Source organism: Grampus griseus (assembly GCF_964374135.1).
Source record: "Grampus griseus genome assembly, chromosome: 11".
Lineage (NCBI taxonomy): Eukaryota > Metazoa > Chordata > Mammalia > Artiodactyla > Delphinidae > Grampus > Grampus griseus.
This window is the reverse complement of record NC_139005.1, coordinates 41817119-41834550: the sequence shown is the minus strand read 5'-3', so window position 1 is coordinate 41834550 and position 17432 is coordinate 41817119. Positions and strand designations below refer to the sequence as shown.

The 17432-nt window shown below is 46.3% G+C and overlaps 1 protein-coding gene across 3 annotated transcripts in view; it reads right to left on the bottom strand.

The window, feature by feature from the left end:
- Positions 1 to 16169, bottom strand: part of ACVR1B (activin A receptor type 1B) — a 34470-nt gene extending 18301 nt beyond the window's left edge. For 2 of the 3 annotated variants that reach the window (XM_082665337.1, XM_082665339.1), the window contains exon 1: positions 16068 to 16169. In XM_082665337.1, the coding sequence (XP_082521463.1) occupies positions 16068 to 16158 (91 nt within the window). In that variant the 5' untranslated portion in view covers positions 16159 to 16169. Of the gene's footprint in view, positions 1 to 1615; positions 1750 to 16067 lie in introns of those variants that run through there. The other variant, XM_082665338.1, reaches the window with a different exon arrangement.
- Between the last annotated feature and the right edge of the window lie 1263 nt (positions 16170 to 17432).

Below are 17432 nucleotides of genomic sequence, written 5' to 3'. Positions count from 1 at the left end.
TACAAGTTCTTTAAGATTCAGCTTAAACGTCACTTCCTTTGAAAAGCTTCCCGACTAGTCCAACAACCTCCTCCATCCTTTAGTCCCCAGCAGGTGCCCCTCTCAAGAGGGGGCAAAAAGAACACCCTCCAAAGAAGATAATATTAGTGCCTACCTCATACAGTCACTGTGAGGATTAAATGAGCTAACGTACAGAAAGTGCTCAATAAATCTAACCCATTCGGAAAGACAACTGATATCACTTTATTTTTTTATTTATTATTTTTTTAAAAATTTATTTATTTATTTTTGGCTGCATTGGGTCTTCGTTGCTGTGCGCGGGCTTTCTCTAGTTGTGGCAAGCGGGGGCTACTCTTTGTTGCGGTGTGCAGGCTTCTCATTGCGGTGGCTTCTCTTGTTGAGGAGCACGGGCTCTAGAGCGCAGGCTCAGTAGTTGTGGTTCGCGGGCTCTAGAGCGCAGGCTCAGTAGTTGTGGTGCACGGGTCTAGTTGCTCTGCAGCATGTGGGATCTTCCCACACCACGGCTTGAACCCGTGTCCCCTGCATTGGCAGGTGGATTCTTAACCACTGTGCCACCAGGGAAGCCCTGGATATCTTTTAAAAGCACTATATATATATATATATATATATATATATATATATATGTATAAATTTTTTTTTCTTTCAAATAGGTAGTGCACACAATCATCTCTGGAACTAGTGAGTTTGGCTGGGTGTGTATTATCCGTAAGTGTGCACTGTTGACAGGAAATTACTGTAAATGAATTTGGTGCCTCTGAAAGCCAGCTCGGCAGCCCTGGAATCTGAAATCCTTTATTTATCCGTCTAACAAGAATAGCACAGACAGCAGCCGTTGGTTCTCCCCAGCACTGTCTCCCATGAGCCTAACCCAGCCCTGACCCCTTGGGATGGGCAGGAGGGTGGCTTGAGCCACTAGGATACTGAGGTTGGGACTCACAGTGCTGAACAAAGCATTCACCCAGCGGGGATGCAGGTGGCAGGGCCCACCCGAGGCCCCGACTGGACACTAAGCCAATACTATCTGGATCCCAAGAGGGAACATATTCAAACTATGGCCCCTGGAGAAGAGACATTTATGACCAGTCCCGTGAAAAACCAGCCTGTCGTAACTCACCCCTTTCGGCTGTAAACAGTCTATCTTTGTCTCTTCCTCTAAAACACTGGAAGGCATCTCCTGGCTTTTCAAGTCCAAAGACAGATTCCAAATATCTCAGGGTCCAGCCCCCTCCTTCCCCAGGCTTTCTGTAAGTGACACGATCCTTGCCATCCCCAGCGAGGAAACAAAGCAGGGCGAGCACAGACAGGTAAGTGGACAGTGTGGATCTCCACTGCACCGCCTGTGGGATTTTTCTCACCGCGTCTGATCAGAACCCTTTCTTCTGGGAGAAATTCCAAAACACGCAGCTACCTGCTGAAGGGCTCGGGTAGTGTTCTATTTTAAAGGCAGGAAGTTTAAAGCAGGTACCCTTTAGACTAGGATCCCAAACATAAAAGGAATTTTAAAAGTAAACTCCTCCTAAATTTCCTTCTTCTTGCTAACTGAAGTTTACTTCTGCAACTCTGAGAACACTCAGCCCAAACCTCTTTGACTCACCCTGGAGTCCTGACTACTCATCCACGAGCGCAAACGCCCATTCCTCTTGGTGTCAATGGGGACATTCAGGCACAAAAGGGGTCCCCGTGGCGCGCACACCTCTCAGTACACGCGCCCCGACGTCCGGCGATGAGAACAGCCTCAGGTCTATTTTGGGAAGCAAGAAGGGAAAGCGAACAACTCCCAGAGGGCTATTCTGAGCACAGTGGGACACGCGGGCCAGACCCGCAGCCGCCTTTGGAAAAGCAGCTCACTTCAGAGTCCGTCAATTAGCAGGCAGGGAACCAGAGCCTCTGCTCCCAGACACGCACTCTCCTTTCCTTGGTTCGTGGCCTCTTTCACAGTGATTCATTCTGGAGAACGAGCACACCCACACGTGGCTCATTATTTTTGGGAAGTACTTAAACAATCTTGGTGTAAGACAGGAAAGAACAAAAGTGGTGAAATCTATGCTAGACGGGACGAAGGACGGAACTGGGAGCAGGGCCATGCGGCTTTGTGATAAGGGATTGGGCAATAAGCCCCTGACTCTATCTGGGCTTCGGCCGCCCAGCCAGAAAATACCATTTATGTTACAGAGATGGTATGAAGATCAGCCCACATCTGCTAAGTGCCGTGGGTACGCTGAGAAGACTGCTCACATCTGTGTACATCTCTGCTTTTACAGAGTGAGAAGTCTGAAAAAGCTATTTTTGCAATAACCATCACTACTGCCCACACCCCTGCAGAGGTTTCAGTTACTCTCACTAGAGCCACAGCAGAGCATCATGGCAGGAACAGGCCACACAGACCCAGTGCTCAAATACCAGCTCTAGTGTTAGTCACATGGCCTTGAGCAAGTTAGTAACCTTCCTGCACCCCAGCTGCCTAATCTGTAAAGTGGGACTGTTAATTAGTTCACAGGACTATGTAAGAATTACATGAAATAAGAGATTTAAAAAGTGCTCAGCAAATAGATGCTCAATGAATTTTAATCCCTCCCTTCAATGTAAAACTCAAGTAAACACATCCATGTACAATGTGTCTCTCTAACCACTAATTAGGAAGTGACAGCAAGACCACAGCAAGGAACTGCTGTTTGAGTCTCAGCTCTGCCAGTAACTGGTCGCGTGGTTTTGGGCAATTCATTTAACCTTCCTGAACCTCATTTTCCTCACCATTAACCAGAAAGAAGGGGTTGAACCAGATGACCTCTAAAATCCTCCACTTGAAATCTGAATCTAGCTTGTTTTTAAATTCACATTGTCTGGATCACTGATTCAACACTGGGAAGTTCTGCTTTCATTCCATATACCTTTTCCTGAACTTTATAAAGACAGACTAGTCTTTAAACTGTCTTCTGTTAATATTCATTTTTCATTGAAACAAAGTAAGTGACAATAAGATTACAAAACATCTGAATTTACTAAAACTCCACTAGTACACTACATCACAAACCTAACTGTGATTTCTTTGAAAAGTTAAATCTGGACTAATGATAACAGCCCTTTATAATCTGTTTCATAGTGACTCATCAAGTGAAATCCGCCTACTACACATGTGTACATAAACAACACATACCTAAAACTCCCAGTGTTCCATCACCAAAGAGTTACGTAGTAGAAACAACACAATTAGGAAAGCCGATGGCAGAAGAGTAACAAAATCAATCTACAGAAAAGCAATTAAAAAGTGGTCAGAGTGAAATTCTCACTAGCACAGCATTTTGTTACTAACAAGCGAGTCAAACCTGAACTAAAGACATTTTGGCAGGATTTGAACATGGTGCCAAAGTATGATTAGGAGGCGGTCTGTGGTAGGATGCCAAAGCAAATTTGATTCGTGAGACAGGATGTGTTTGGAGGAAGGCTGACAAGTCCCGATCTGGGCAGACTCTGTCTCACTGCATGTCATGTAGGCACTAACACACGGGGCCTGAGCAAAGCCACCCCCACCGCAGGCCCCTCTCTCCTGCCCACGGCATACTCTAGGAGGATACAGTAAGGCTGTTGCTCACTGGAAATTCCCAAGAACCACCATCCAGGACTAAACTCACAGCCACTCAATCCACATCACCGGGGGACAGGATGTGGGAGGAGCAGGGTGGGGGCACCGACCTCAAAAGGTAAGAGGCATGCTGCAAAACACCCACCTTTGTGCTGGTAGATGAAGGTCCACGAATGTTTTAAAGCTACAGTTTCTATGATTTTTAGCTTATGTATATGCTCCTTGGGGATGGTAAGTTTCATCAATTTAGCGTGGAACAGGGTCCCATTTAGGGACACTAAACCTGCCTCTTCCAAGCTTCACTGGGCAACCTTCTAGTTCTACAGGAGCTTAAATGTGGTGCCCAAATAGCCCGTGCCACCCTTCCTCTTCATGATTTTACAACTTGATCATAAGCTGCCTCTGAGCCCTCATCTTACCAGATGACAGCATCCATCAGGCAGGCCAAACTGATAAGAACAGCCTATTACAACCCATGATTATTTTAATTATTCTTCCATGGACCCTATCCAAACTCCCTACAGCTTACTTGGGATAGAACAAAGACCACAATTCTACACAACTCTGTGATCCTGAATAGCCAAGATGATCTTGGGAGGAAAAAAAAAGAGAAAGAGGACAAAGTTGGAGGGCTCACACATCCTGATTTAAAACTTACTACAAAGCTACAGTTATCAAAACAGTATGCTACTCCCCGAAGTACAGACTATAAATCAATGGAATAGAATTGAGAGTCCAGAAACAAATCTATACATCTATCATCAACTGATTTTCCACAAGAGTGTCTACAACATTTTGGGGGTGGCAAGACTAGTCTTCAACAAACGGTGCTGGACAACCAGAAATCCACATGCAAAAGAATAAAGTTGGACCGTTACTTCACACCATATACAAAAATGAACTCAAAGTAAGTCAAAGACCTAAATATAAGAGCTAAAACTTATATTCGAAAACTTCTAAAACTTTTAAAATGAAAGTAGGGGTATATCTTCATGACCTTGGATTTGGCAACAGTCTCCTAGATATCACACCCAAAACGCAAGCAACAAAAGAAAAATAGATGAATTGGCCTTCACCAAATTAAAAAATTTTTGTGTCTCAAAGGACAATATCAAAAGAGTGAAGAAAAGAGAACTTACAGAATGGGAGAAAATATTTGCAAATCATGTATCTAGTAATGGTCTTGCACCCAGAATATGTAAAGAACTCTTAAAACTAAACAACAGGGCTTCCCTCATGGCGCAGTGGTTAAGAATCTGCCTGCCAATGCAGGGGACATGGGTTTGAGCCCTGGTCCAGGAAGATCCCACATGCGGCAGAGCAACTAAGCCTGTGCACCACAACTACTGAGCCTGCACTCTAGAGCCGGCGAGCCACAACTACTGAGCCCTCGTGCCACAACTACTGAGCCCTCATGCCACAACTACTGAAGCCCACGCACCTAGAGCCTGTGCTCCGCAACAAGAGAAGCCACCACAATGAGAAGCTCGTGCACCGCAAGGAAGAGTAGCCCCCGCTCGCCAAAACTAGAGCAAGCCCGCATGCAGCAACAAAGACCCAACGCAGCCAAAAATAAATAAATAAATTTATATTAAAAAAAACCTCAACAACGACAAAAAATAATTTTAAAACAGGCAAAGGACCTGAACAGACATTTCTCCAAAGATATACAAATGACCAAAAAGTACATGAAAAGATGTTCAACATCATCTCAAACGCAAATGAATTTCAAATTCAAATGTAAATCAAAACCACTTCACACCCACTAGGAAGGCCATAAGAAAGTGTTGGTGCAGACTCAGAGGAAACTGGGACCCTATACACTGACAGTAGGATCATAACCCGGTCCAGCCACTATAGAAAGCAGTTTGATGGTTCCTCGGTAAGTTAAACATCGAATTACCACGTAACCCAGCAATTCCACTCCCAGGTGTATATCCAGAAGATTGAAAACAAGTGTTTAAACGAAAACTTGTACTCGAATGTTCATAACAGCACTATTCACAACCGTCAAAAGGTGGAAACCCCAATGTCCACCAAACATAGAAAGGATAAACAAAATGTGGTATATTCATATGATGGAGTATTACCCAGCTATAAAGGGGAATAAACTACTGATATTCACTACACTGTGGATGAACTCTGAAACATTATGTTAATTGAAAGAAGCCACATACTGTATGGGCCCATTTATATTAAATATCCAGAAAGCATTATTAGTGGTTGTTAGGGGCTTGGGGGAGAAGATGGGGAATGCTGGCTTAATGGGTTACTGGGTTTCCTTCAGGGTAAAGAAAAAGTTCTGGAACTAGAGAGTGGTGATGGTCTGTGTACCATTATGAAGGTACTTAACACCACTGAATTATACACTTTAAAATGGTTAAAAATGGTTATATGTGTTCTACCGCAATTTTTAAAATACCATAAATCTCTGTAAGACAGTATGTATAATATAATCTCAATTACAAAACAATAACAACAAAAACCTAACACGAGCATACCAAAAACAATGGAGGTACAGTGTCCTTCCCAAGTCCCAGGAACCTGTAAACTCCTAAAGGAGGGAACCAGTGTCCTTCTCTGCTTCATTTTCTCACTGGTATCCAGCACAGTGATCAGCAAATAGCGCCATGATTAATAAGTCTCATTCAACAGATCTCAGCCTAGCAGTCTGAGAGGGAAGGGGCTCTGCCAGAGTGGACATGCTTTTATCCGTTTTATATACCTGTCTACATTTTCATTTTTGAAAGAGTTTTACTGCTTTAAGAAGACAGAAAGAAAAAAGAAAGGGCTTCCCTGGTGGCGCAGTGCTTAAGAATCCGCCTGCCAATGCAGGGGACACGGGTTCAAGCCCTGGTCCGGGAAGTTCCCACATGCTGCGGAGCAACGAAGCCCATGCTCCACAACTACTGAGCCTGTGTTCTAGAGCCCGCGAGCCACAACTACTGAAGCCCGCGAGCCTAGAGCCCGTGCTCCGCAACAAGAGAAGCCACCGCGATGAGAAGCCCGCACACCACAACGAAGAGTAGCCCCCGTTCGTTGCAAAGAGAAAGCCCGCGTGCAGCAACGAAGACCCAATGCAGCTAAATATAAAAATAAATAAATTTTTTAAAAAAAAGAAAGAAAAAAGTTGTTCAGTAACTACTGATTTAGACAACTGCCAAAATGTTTATGAAAATCTTGAATCGGGTTTAAAAATGGAGGTGTCTGGCACTAAACTATCACAAAGTAGAGGTAATGTTTGTTTCTCCAGGGGGTGGGGGGTTGGGGAGAAGACAGCGGGTGAGGCTGCAGAACTGACACAGTACCAGGCAGAAAAGTCCTGCTGCATTAAAATACAGCAATCAGATGCTATTGCTAACAAAGAATCAAGTTGCATTTCCAGCCTTCACAATCATCAGAATTAGATTGTAAAACTACACTAAAATAAAACAAAACAAAAACTCTTAAGCACCCAAGAGCCATGATAAAGTCAAATTTTACATGTGTAGTTGGTGGTATCGAAAACATCCAAAAAGTATACTGGTAAAAAGCACTTATGAAAAAAATGTAACTGACTTAATAAAGGAAGCTATTTGTATGACGAGGGGGAAAAACGCACAGATTTAACAATAAGACATTTGATAAGCTTGGTGTTTAATTTCAATCTGGGAAAAGGTCTCAGAGTGGGTTTTGCATAAGAGAAAGGTGTTTGAAAAGCCAGCTCCACACTATATCTATTCTACAAACTGCCTTTCTGACATTCTACTTGGAGACAAACCCAACCCCAGAGAGCTGTTTAAACAAGTCACCCTTAAGCCTCAGGTCTAGAGAATGAAAGCTTTGTTCTCACTCAAAAAAGACGTTTGATGTTTATGCTAAGGAGACCTGTCACTGCGACTTAACTTATGGCTGACTGTAAATGCCTGAACACCTAGCAAGGGCCCACCTGCTGCCCAGGAGAGCGTCAAGGTAAAGCTGGAAGGAGTGGCATCACTATGACAGAGCACGTCCGGTGTTCCTGGGACCTAAATGTCCAGACTCGGCTGTCACATTCAGGCTGCCTACTAGTAACCTGGTATTTCTCCTTTACTGACACGTTTATATTGACAGGTACAACCATTCTGTTTTCTTTCTTTGCTGTACTTAAGCAGACACGCTCGTGGCCCGTCAGAGCAGGGGAGGGTACTTATCAGTGGCAGTCCTCTTTGCTTCCTGACCTACTTACTATACTATGGATGTGTGGAGAGGCCACAGGGTACACCACAGTTTTGAGGGAGAAGAGGGATAGGAATGACTGTTTCAGGCAACTGGGACAATGAAGGAGAAAACAAAATCAGCCAGGACGGAGAATAAAACTAAAGAGGCTGAGATCCAGTTCATCTGGCTGGAATAAAATGGGCAGGTGGTAGAATAAACAGAGGAGAATAAACAGAGATGCAAGAGGTGAGGTAGGAAGTGTGATTAGGATGTTCCAAGTAACTCACAAGTGTTTGCAGCATTCTGAGAGACTGGGATAAAAACTGTACATACAGGAGACAATAAAATTACAGCAGGACAGAACTAGAATTATTTACCTAGGATTTTGCTGAGAGGATGGAAAAGAGATGAATGAATTCAATTAAATTATTAAGTACTTAAAATACACAAGGCTCTGTGATAGGACGAAGACATATAAAGAAAAATAAGGTAGCTCCTAGCATCAATTTTTATGGGGTAGAGAAGCGAGAGTAGGAGAAGCAGAAAGCTATAAACCAGTGTGAACCTCTATACCACTGATATGGATGAAAGAGAAAAGCAGAGAGGATGGAGTCACTGGCTGGGGGATAGGAGGAAGACAAAGTGGGTCCCACATTGGAGGATGGCTGGATTTGGACTAGGCTAAGAAGAGAAGGCCAAGACCAAGAAAAGCACAAGGCATGTTAGGTCCAAAGTAAACAGATGTGACAACAATGCCATGGTTCCAGTCAGAGACAAGGGCAGTAAGGGAGACTAGGCCAGACTGCGTGGACTGTGATGCCAGGCTAAGGGGTCTGGAGTTGATCCTGGAGGCCACATAAAAGTGACACAGAAGGTGCACTTGCCAAAGTTAGATCCAGTGGTAGGAAGGATGACAAGGGAGAGACAGGAGGCAGGGACTGGTTAGAAAGCTACCTTAACAGTCATTACAGTGCCTAGTAGAGTACAGGATTCAGAGCACGTGCTTTGGAGTCAGACAGACTTCAGGCCCACTGCTTAACCTCTCTATGTCCCAGTTTTCTCATCCGTAAAATGGGGATGAGAGTGCCTCAGAGAATAGTTGTACAGAGTACGCGATGTAGCACAAAGGCTCCGTGTAACACTTGAGTAGATGGTAAACATTCAGGAGATCAGAGGCTTTTATCACTACTGTCATCCTAGTGAATGAGAAGGGTCAGAGCTCTTTGTGGTTTTATGGTTCTTCTAACAAGCAGAAGTCAATTTGTGTGTAAACGTCTCAATGGCAAGGACAGAGTCGTTCCTCAGTATTCCTCTCAACATTAAGCTTGGCCCTGCCTATTAGGAATGAACGTTGACTGAATGTGATTCAAGCTTATCTACTACAAGCGTAGAATGTAATGTCTACAAACATACACCAAGACAATATGCAGAGATTTGGGGTAAGGCAGGTTCAACACAAATACTTATTTAAAAAAAATATCCTTCAATTCACAGATTCCTCAACTCAAAACATCAAAACCATCTAAAAAGTTTATCTCCAAAGCACTCACAATCTCCTCTCTCCTCCAAACACTCACAGGTATCTAGGAAAAGGTAACAGGCAGTAGGTGAAAGCCACAGGTGGTCAAAGGACTTCTTTCCACATGCAAGGTCCATCCATGGGGTGACAGGGTACCAGGTCTCAAGGCGCCTCAAGCCTGTCTTGGGAGAGTCCTGTTGTTTCCCTCTCCTGTCTTCCTTCTCCTCACATCACCATCTGATTCACCACACACACATTTTTAAAAACAACACCTATTTACTATTTCACAGTTTCTGTAGGTCAGAAGTCCAGGCACAGCATGACTGATGTCAGCTGGGCCTGCATTCTCATCTGGGGCTGGGACCTCTCTCAAACTCACTCGTTGCTGCCGAACTCTAATGCCCTGTGGAAGAAGGACTGAAGCCCCCGTTTCCCTCCTCGCTGATGGCCAGGGACCACTCAGCTCCTGAAGTCAGCCTGCAGTTCCTGCTCACGTGGCTCCCATGGGCAGTTCATACATGGATGTTTACTTTCTTCCAAGCCAGCTGGAGCATCTCTGCCTTCCTCTTCTGCAATCAGCTGAGAAAATGCTCTGCTTTCAAAGGGCTAGCTTGATTAGGTCAGGCCCACCACGACAGCCTGCCTATCTGGAGGCGCACTGATTTAATCCCGTCACAACACAGTTGACCCTTGAACAACTCAGGGGTTAGGGGCACTGACCACCATGGAGTCAAAAACCCAAGTATAACATAACAATCATCCCTCTGGATCTGTGGTTCCGCACCCACGGATTCAACCAGCCTTGGACCGTACAGTACTCCAGTCTGTATTTACTGAAAGAAATCCAAGTATAGGTAGACCCATGCAGTTCACACCCACGTTGCTCAAGGGTCAACTGTACCACCTGCATTCATGCGTGACTGAGTAACTGGGAAAAGGTGTGTATATACCTAAGGCTAGGAAACTTGAGGAGAGGAGAGCAGCGGGGGGACTGTGGTAGACAGAATCACCTTGTATTTTATTTCTTTATTGTCCATTTCACCAGCCAGAAGGTACACTTCACCAATGAAAGCATTTGTCTCCTTTTGTTTACTGTTGTATCCCTGCACCTACAGCAGTGCCAGGTATACGGTAGGTGCTCAAGGGTTAAAGGAACCCTTAGATCACCGTAGCAGTATTCGATATACGTATATATATACATGTTTAGTTTATTCACAGGCTGGAAACGGGACTCCTAACTGTATACATTAAACTTTTGGTTCAGTGAAACCATTCAGGAATCCTGGGAATTCCACATGATATAATTTTCTCTCTGCCACAATCATTGTATGGCTTTTAACAAGATACAGTTGATTCTCGTTATTCATGGATTCGTATCTGTGAATCTGCCCACTTGCTAAAATTTATTTAGAACCCCCAAATCAATACTCTCAGTGCTTTCATGGTCATTTGCAGACATGCGCAGAGTGGTGAAAACTTTGAGTCACCCAATGCACACGTTCCCACTGAGGCTGAACAAGGCAATGCTCTGGCTTCTTGTTTCAGCTCATGCTGTTAACATGTGTCCTTCTCATGGTATGTTCAGTGCCAGGCTTTTTGTGTTTTTTCTTGGTGATTTCACTGTTTAAAACAGCCCCCAAGAGCAGTAGCTTAGCGTTCTGAAGCTCGAGAAGACAGTGACGTGCCTTACGAGAAAGAAAATACATATACTGACTAAGCTTCATTCAGGCACGCATTACAGTGCTCTTGGCCCTGAGTTCAATGTTATTGAGTCAACAATGTAAATTAAATGAGGTGTCTTTAAACAGAAACACGAACAACACAAGGTTATGTACCAATCAGCTGATGAAAACGTGTGACCAGCAGCTGCATGGAACTAACCCTGTGTCTCCCCCAGGAGCAGTGGTCCAATATTTGCGAATCCTGTGTTCAAGTGGGCCTCACAGAACACAGTTACGGCAAATAACACGACCTGACTGGATTAGCCCCATTTTACAGATGAAACAGTGAAGCGGACAGGGATGTGACGTGGCAGCCCCCCGCGCACTCCAGCACACCATCCTGCTTTATTTCCTTCACAGCCCTCATGACTGATAACTGTGTTTACTCATTTATTTTCGGTCTGAGCCACTGCAATAGTCAGTTCCATGAGAGTTCGGGATTCTTGTCCACCTTGTTCCCTGTTACCTCCTCATGCCAAGAACCATTCCAGGCACATACCCAACCGAATGAATAAAGAAACCTCCTGTATGTAATTGTGTAAATATTAGGGGGATTGATTCTTTAAAGGGAAAGGCAGTTACTTTCATTGTGTTAAATTCAAAATATTTAGCGAGACAAATGCAGGCTTCAGACTAAGTGGAGAGAGAAGAAAACCCGAAAAGAACACCAGAGCTGCCTGAAGTGGCGCTGTCTCAGACACCCGTGGGCAGGTACGACTGCTGGGGGTGGCAGCTGCACAGCTACACCAAGCTCCCGAGACCTACAGAGGAAGAAGAAAGCTACACTCTGGAACGGTATTTATCCGCGACGGAAAAGCCAGCAAAGCAGAGAGAACAGGCAAGAGCAGAGACGCTGCCTCCAGGCCCAGCCGCAGGTTGAACCACGTGTGAGAGAAGCTGAGGAGAGCAAAACCCGAGAGCTGGACTCGAACCTGGCCGTGATGCCGCCCCTGCAGAGTGACAGAAACGTAGCCGAGACTGCCGGGGACTGGCGGCTCCGGAGCCGATTCCCTTCAAAGGTTTGGACACTCCTAGGCCAGGCGGAACTGATGGGCTCCGGAGGCCCGCAGCACTTCCAGCATCGGGGGGAACTGATGAGCAAAAGGACTCCAGGATTTTCTTCTTGTGAATACAGAGAGGAAAATGAGGTAAGACCCTCTTACATCAACCCTACTGTAACAGACAAATAGCACAAGAACTCGAGACAAAGAGGCGGGATTCCAGAATTAATGTTCACGGCTGCTCTGAGCAAAAACTGAACAGTAAACAATAAGGATTTCAAAATTAAAACAAAAGAGCCACTCCAGTATTCTAATTTAACCTTCAAAAATAAAGAAGATCTCAAGCACCGTGGACTGAGAATTCCATTCCACCTCAACACCCCGCACTCCTGAGTTATTATGAGAACAGACTGCGAGGCAATTCAACTCGTGCTCCGAAATGCAACAAGCAGCTTCAGCAGGCCATGCTGGAAGAGGCAGCGCCTCATCATCACCTCCTGATTCATATTCTGGTAGCAAGGTTACAATTAGCTCACCGGTGGAGAATACACCTATTTATAACACAGTAGTCCACCTGAAAGACACAATCATCTAAAAAGGTTTTTAGACAAAAATGAAGCGCAGCTTCTTCCTGTACTGACTGCAGATTCCCAAGGTCCTTTCAGATGAAGTCCTCAGTCTAACCTTCCTGTGTTCACAGGCACCATTCTGGCCACCTCTCAGCCTCCATGTTCTTATGTAACATTTACATAGTGCCATAAACATACCCGGAGTTGCGTAAGAATTAAAACGTTGCCAAACCAATAAAGCCTAAAGCAGGTCACTCCCTCCAGACTGCCTTTGATTAGCAAAGGTATGCTGCCCGGCCTAAGATGTAAGGGCCTGTCAAGAGACAGAAATTAACTTGAGGAAATCTGAAACGGGTCCACAGAAATGCACAAAGAAGAAGAAATTAACCACACTGTGACATATGATGCTTCTATCAATCCCAAGAATTACTCTGCCCCATAAGATAAAAAGTAACCCAACATTGCCTGGTCTCTGAAGTCAGAAACTGTGTCTAAAAATACCTCCCAGCCAACTGGCTATCAGTAAGTCAGTCTCGCAAATGTCCCAATAAGAGCGGCACAGACTAGTTCCTTACTTTACAGAGGCAAAACTGAGGCAGTCACAGAAAGGTTAAGTGCCTCATTCAAGGACAACCTGTAAGGGAGCAAAGTTCAGGGGCTGGAAACCAGCCTCCTCCCTCCATCTGGCTCTAACCTTTAACCAGAGTAGCCATTTTATTGTTTTAATCACATCTGTTCCCGGAGCTCTTAACAAAACTAATCTGAGATTCTCTTTTTCTCTATGAGAGTTCACTTTCACCGTAGTTCGAATTCATGTCCACTCAACAAAATTACAAGACTTGGCCTGAAATTAAATTTTTAGTTTACTCACAGAAATTAAAAATATTCCTATCAGAACCTCAAATGTCTCCCTTGTTGCTTTTGTCTTAAGAAATAAATATCACGCTCTCCTGCTACTAATTCAATTTTACGTTTTCAAGTACTAATGTGAAAATTCCAAGGCAGGCCTTAAAACATAGCCCACCTATCAAATGATGCTGTTTATAACCTGGAACTCATGCTTCTTATCACTGGCCTTTTACTAAGTCGACATTAGTTCACTACTTAACGCAGACACCGACCCCTTGCTGCCCTCATGTCCTGTCCAAGTACCAGGCATCAGGGCTGGCTGGTTCTGCCATTCCTCCAGCCCGCCTCGAGGATCACAACAGAGGAAGTGCAGGGGAGGACAGCAATCAACTTCTTGTTATCCCACAGCCTCTATTTTCCCAGAACTGATGTCTTACTTGAAGCCTTTTGCAACAGTGGTCTCTGTAGCATGCACTATTGGCAACTAGATGTGTCCCGGAAAAAACTGTAGTGTCTGGCCAAATTTAAAGGCCTTCGAGAATGCTTGCTGGACACACAACCTTATTTCCAATTTACCAAAAAAAGAAAGCAACTTCCTATTATGCCCACCCATCCTCACGCCAACAACATCCATTTCAGGAAGGTTACAGAAAATGAACTCTGCCCCATTCAGAACCAGCTGTATTATCAATTAAACATTCAAGGCTCACAACAAGAAATATCCCACCAGACACTACACCAACCAACAGGGACACGGCTGTTAAAAATCTTGGATATATTAGGAACAGGATAAAAATTCCTATGGAAGGAATTTAAAGATTTATTCATCACATGTAAAATAACAAACCTGAAGGCTGAGTCTCCTTACTTACTACCCTACTAGAGAAATAACGTCGTGTTACACACTCCAAGAACATGGCCCATAATAAGGCCCAGTAAACAACATTCATGAAAACCATTAATTTACCACCAATGTCAGACTGTGTACATACACCTTCACCATGTCTATCAGACCCCACGACACATTACCTATGCCACAGAGCGGCGAAGACCCAGGAACACGCATGAGGCGCCTTAGCAGAAGCATTAGCCTGTGAACAAAGACCCCACTGCACAGGCTGCACCACTGGGAACAAATATCAAGGCTGGAGGTAATGAACTTGTTTTTGAGACTCCAAAGTGGGATGAGGTCTTTTGTTGATTGTCTGGTTTACGAAGGAAGCCAGAACCCACCTAAGAACCATTCTTTTTAGTGGAGAGAAGAGAGCCACAGGACATACATTTGATCTCCCACTGCTGGAAGGTTAGGGGCTGCTGAGAAGTCAAAGCAGCAGGCTTTGTACATCGGGAGCCGATACAGACCTGGATCAGCTCTCCCAGATCTATCTGTGCGTCAATAATCAGTTCAATATAACTGCCAAGCATAACCTTCATCTGCTACCCCAATGCCAACACGCATTTGAGACGACACCCTTAAGTTAAATATTTTAGGGTTTCATCTGCTCTCCTCAAGCCCCCCAAGCCTCACAAACAAGACACCCAGCTGAGTGTCCCACAGAAAGGGGCTACCTCTGCAGCGGGAAGGGTGCGGGTGCTACCCGGGAGCAGAAGCCTGTGGGGTTTGGAAGGTAAGGGGTGTGTGAGGTGGGGGAGTGTGTAGGGAAGGGGCTGTGCTGGAAGGTAAATAAATCCTGCCCAAGGGCCGGGAGGCGCTCCACTGCTGGGGTCTTTAAATGATCTTGGGGGTGGGAGGCAGGTTCTAGGATGTCACCTGAAAGGCATCCACAAAGTGACGAAGTGAATGGGCCCCCTGGGGTAGGGTGGGAGAGGCGAGGTGAAAAGCAAATACACCTAGATGCAGATTAACTGTTCTGGAACTAGGTTTCCTAGGGTTCGAGAGATTCCAAAGCCAAGCTCCCAAAACGTTTAGGGCCCTGTTGGTCCCATTGCCTCCACAGAGCTTCCGCGGGGCATGTGTATTGGAGGGGTGGGGGGGCTGGCCCCACTGAACTCAAGGGACTGCGCGAAGGGGAAATGTGACTCGCTTTCCCAGAACATTAGAGAGGAAGGATAAGAAGGGGAAGAGGCACCCCGAGCGCAGGAGCTCAAGGAAAGGTTTGAGACCCCTTCCCCTTTCATCTGAGGTGCGCAAGGACCCTCAACATGAGGATACCTCGGAGAGGCAAAGACCCCATCGCCCGAGCCCCACAATATTGGCGGGAGAAAAGGCGCCCCCCAAGGAGCATCTGGAGAGAGGGAATGAAGACCACCGCCCCTGGACATGCTGAGGGGCAGAAACGTGGACCTCCAAATATTGGGGAAGGAAGCCCGCACTCCCCTCTATGGAACATGGGGGTGCTGGGAGCGCGACCCCCGAGAGCTCCCCGAATCCAGTTTCGCCGGGAAGAGGGATCGGGTCCCCAGGGGCCCGGTGTGAGCTCGGTCCCGGCTGGACGGCCGCGCCTCGGGGGTCGGGGAAAGCCGACTGGGGGTCACCGCGACTCCCCCGCGCCCCCCGCCCGGCCATATTGAGTGCGTGGGGAGGGGGCGCGCTGTAGCCAGGGGCCGCTGCGCGAGGCCTCGCCCTCGCCCGGCCCTCTCCATCCTGGCCCCCGCCCCGGGACTCACCCTGGATCCCCCGCGGCCCGGACCCGCCGCTGCCGGCCAGCAGGAGAACAACAAGGAGGAAGAAGGAGGAGGCTCCGGCCGACTCCGCCATAGTAACCACCACGGCCGCCGCCGCCGCCGCCGCCGCCGCCGCCGCCGCAGCCCAGCAGCGCCCAGCGCGCGCGCGCGCGCCCCCGGCGCCTCCCCTCCTCCCGCGGCCCGGCTCCCGCCTCCCTCTTCTCCGCCCGGCGCCGGCACGTGCACTCCCGGCGGAGCCGGCGCCGCGGCCGCCGCGCGCGCCCCCGAAGGGCGGGGCCGGGTGCGCGCGGGCGCCCGCCTTAAAGGGGAGTGTCCCAGTTAAAGGGGTGGGAGGGGTTCGCGCCTCGGCCAACCTCACCCGTGGGTGCAGAGCGCGGCGCGGAGGAGGCCGAGCCGGACACGCGACTTCTGCTCTGTCCTGCGCTCCCCGCAGCGCAGCGTGATCTTAACGGCACCGACCCCCATCCCCCGCATCGAATGTTCTACGAGTGCCGTGCGTGTTCCCGTTCCCTTCATCCCTACTGCTTAGCCTCAGGCTCCCGTCACGTCCCATCGCGATCGTCGCAACCGTCTCCTAACTAGTCTCCCAGCCCCAAGTGGCCCCCCTGCGATCCGCGGGACGCACAGCCACCTGTGTGATCGAATCATGCGATGCCCCTTTTCAGAACATACCGGGCTTTTTAATGACAGTACTCAGTCTTGGTGAGGGTGCCGTGTGAAGCACTCCCACTCTGCTGTAGGTAGAACCCTTTTGGTAAACAATTTGGCATTACGTATAAAATGTCTTAGAATATTCATATCCCTATCCCCTGTCTTCAAGAAATAACAGAGATGAGGACAAATATTTGTGAGAAATGTTAACTGTTGCATGTTCATCATTGTAAAAAAGCTGGAAACAAGTACTCAATAATAGAAGACAAATTATGGCCCATCCATATGATGGAGCATTATTTTGTAATTAAAAATTATGTTTGTAAAAATAATGACGTGAGAAAATGTCCATGAGATGTTAAATGCAAAAGCAAAATACAAAACTATTTACAGTACTGTTCTAATTTTGTTGGCACTATATATCTGCATGGAAAAAAGACTGAAAAGAAATTGCCAATATTATCACCAGAATAATTTTTTACTTTTTCTGTAAACATTTCAGTATTTTCTAAATATTTTACAAATAAGCTAGTGTTACTTTCAAATTTAGAAAAAAATGCTTATAAAAGGTAAACTGAATCACCCATATCTTTCTGAAAAGAGTTCACTTTCCTTAGCTTGAAAAAGCGCTTGAGATCACAAAAAGGACAGGGTTTTGGACCCAGAGTTCTGGATCTGAAACCTCCTTTTCTTACT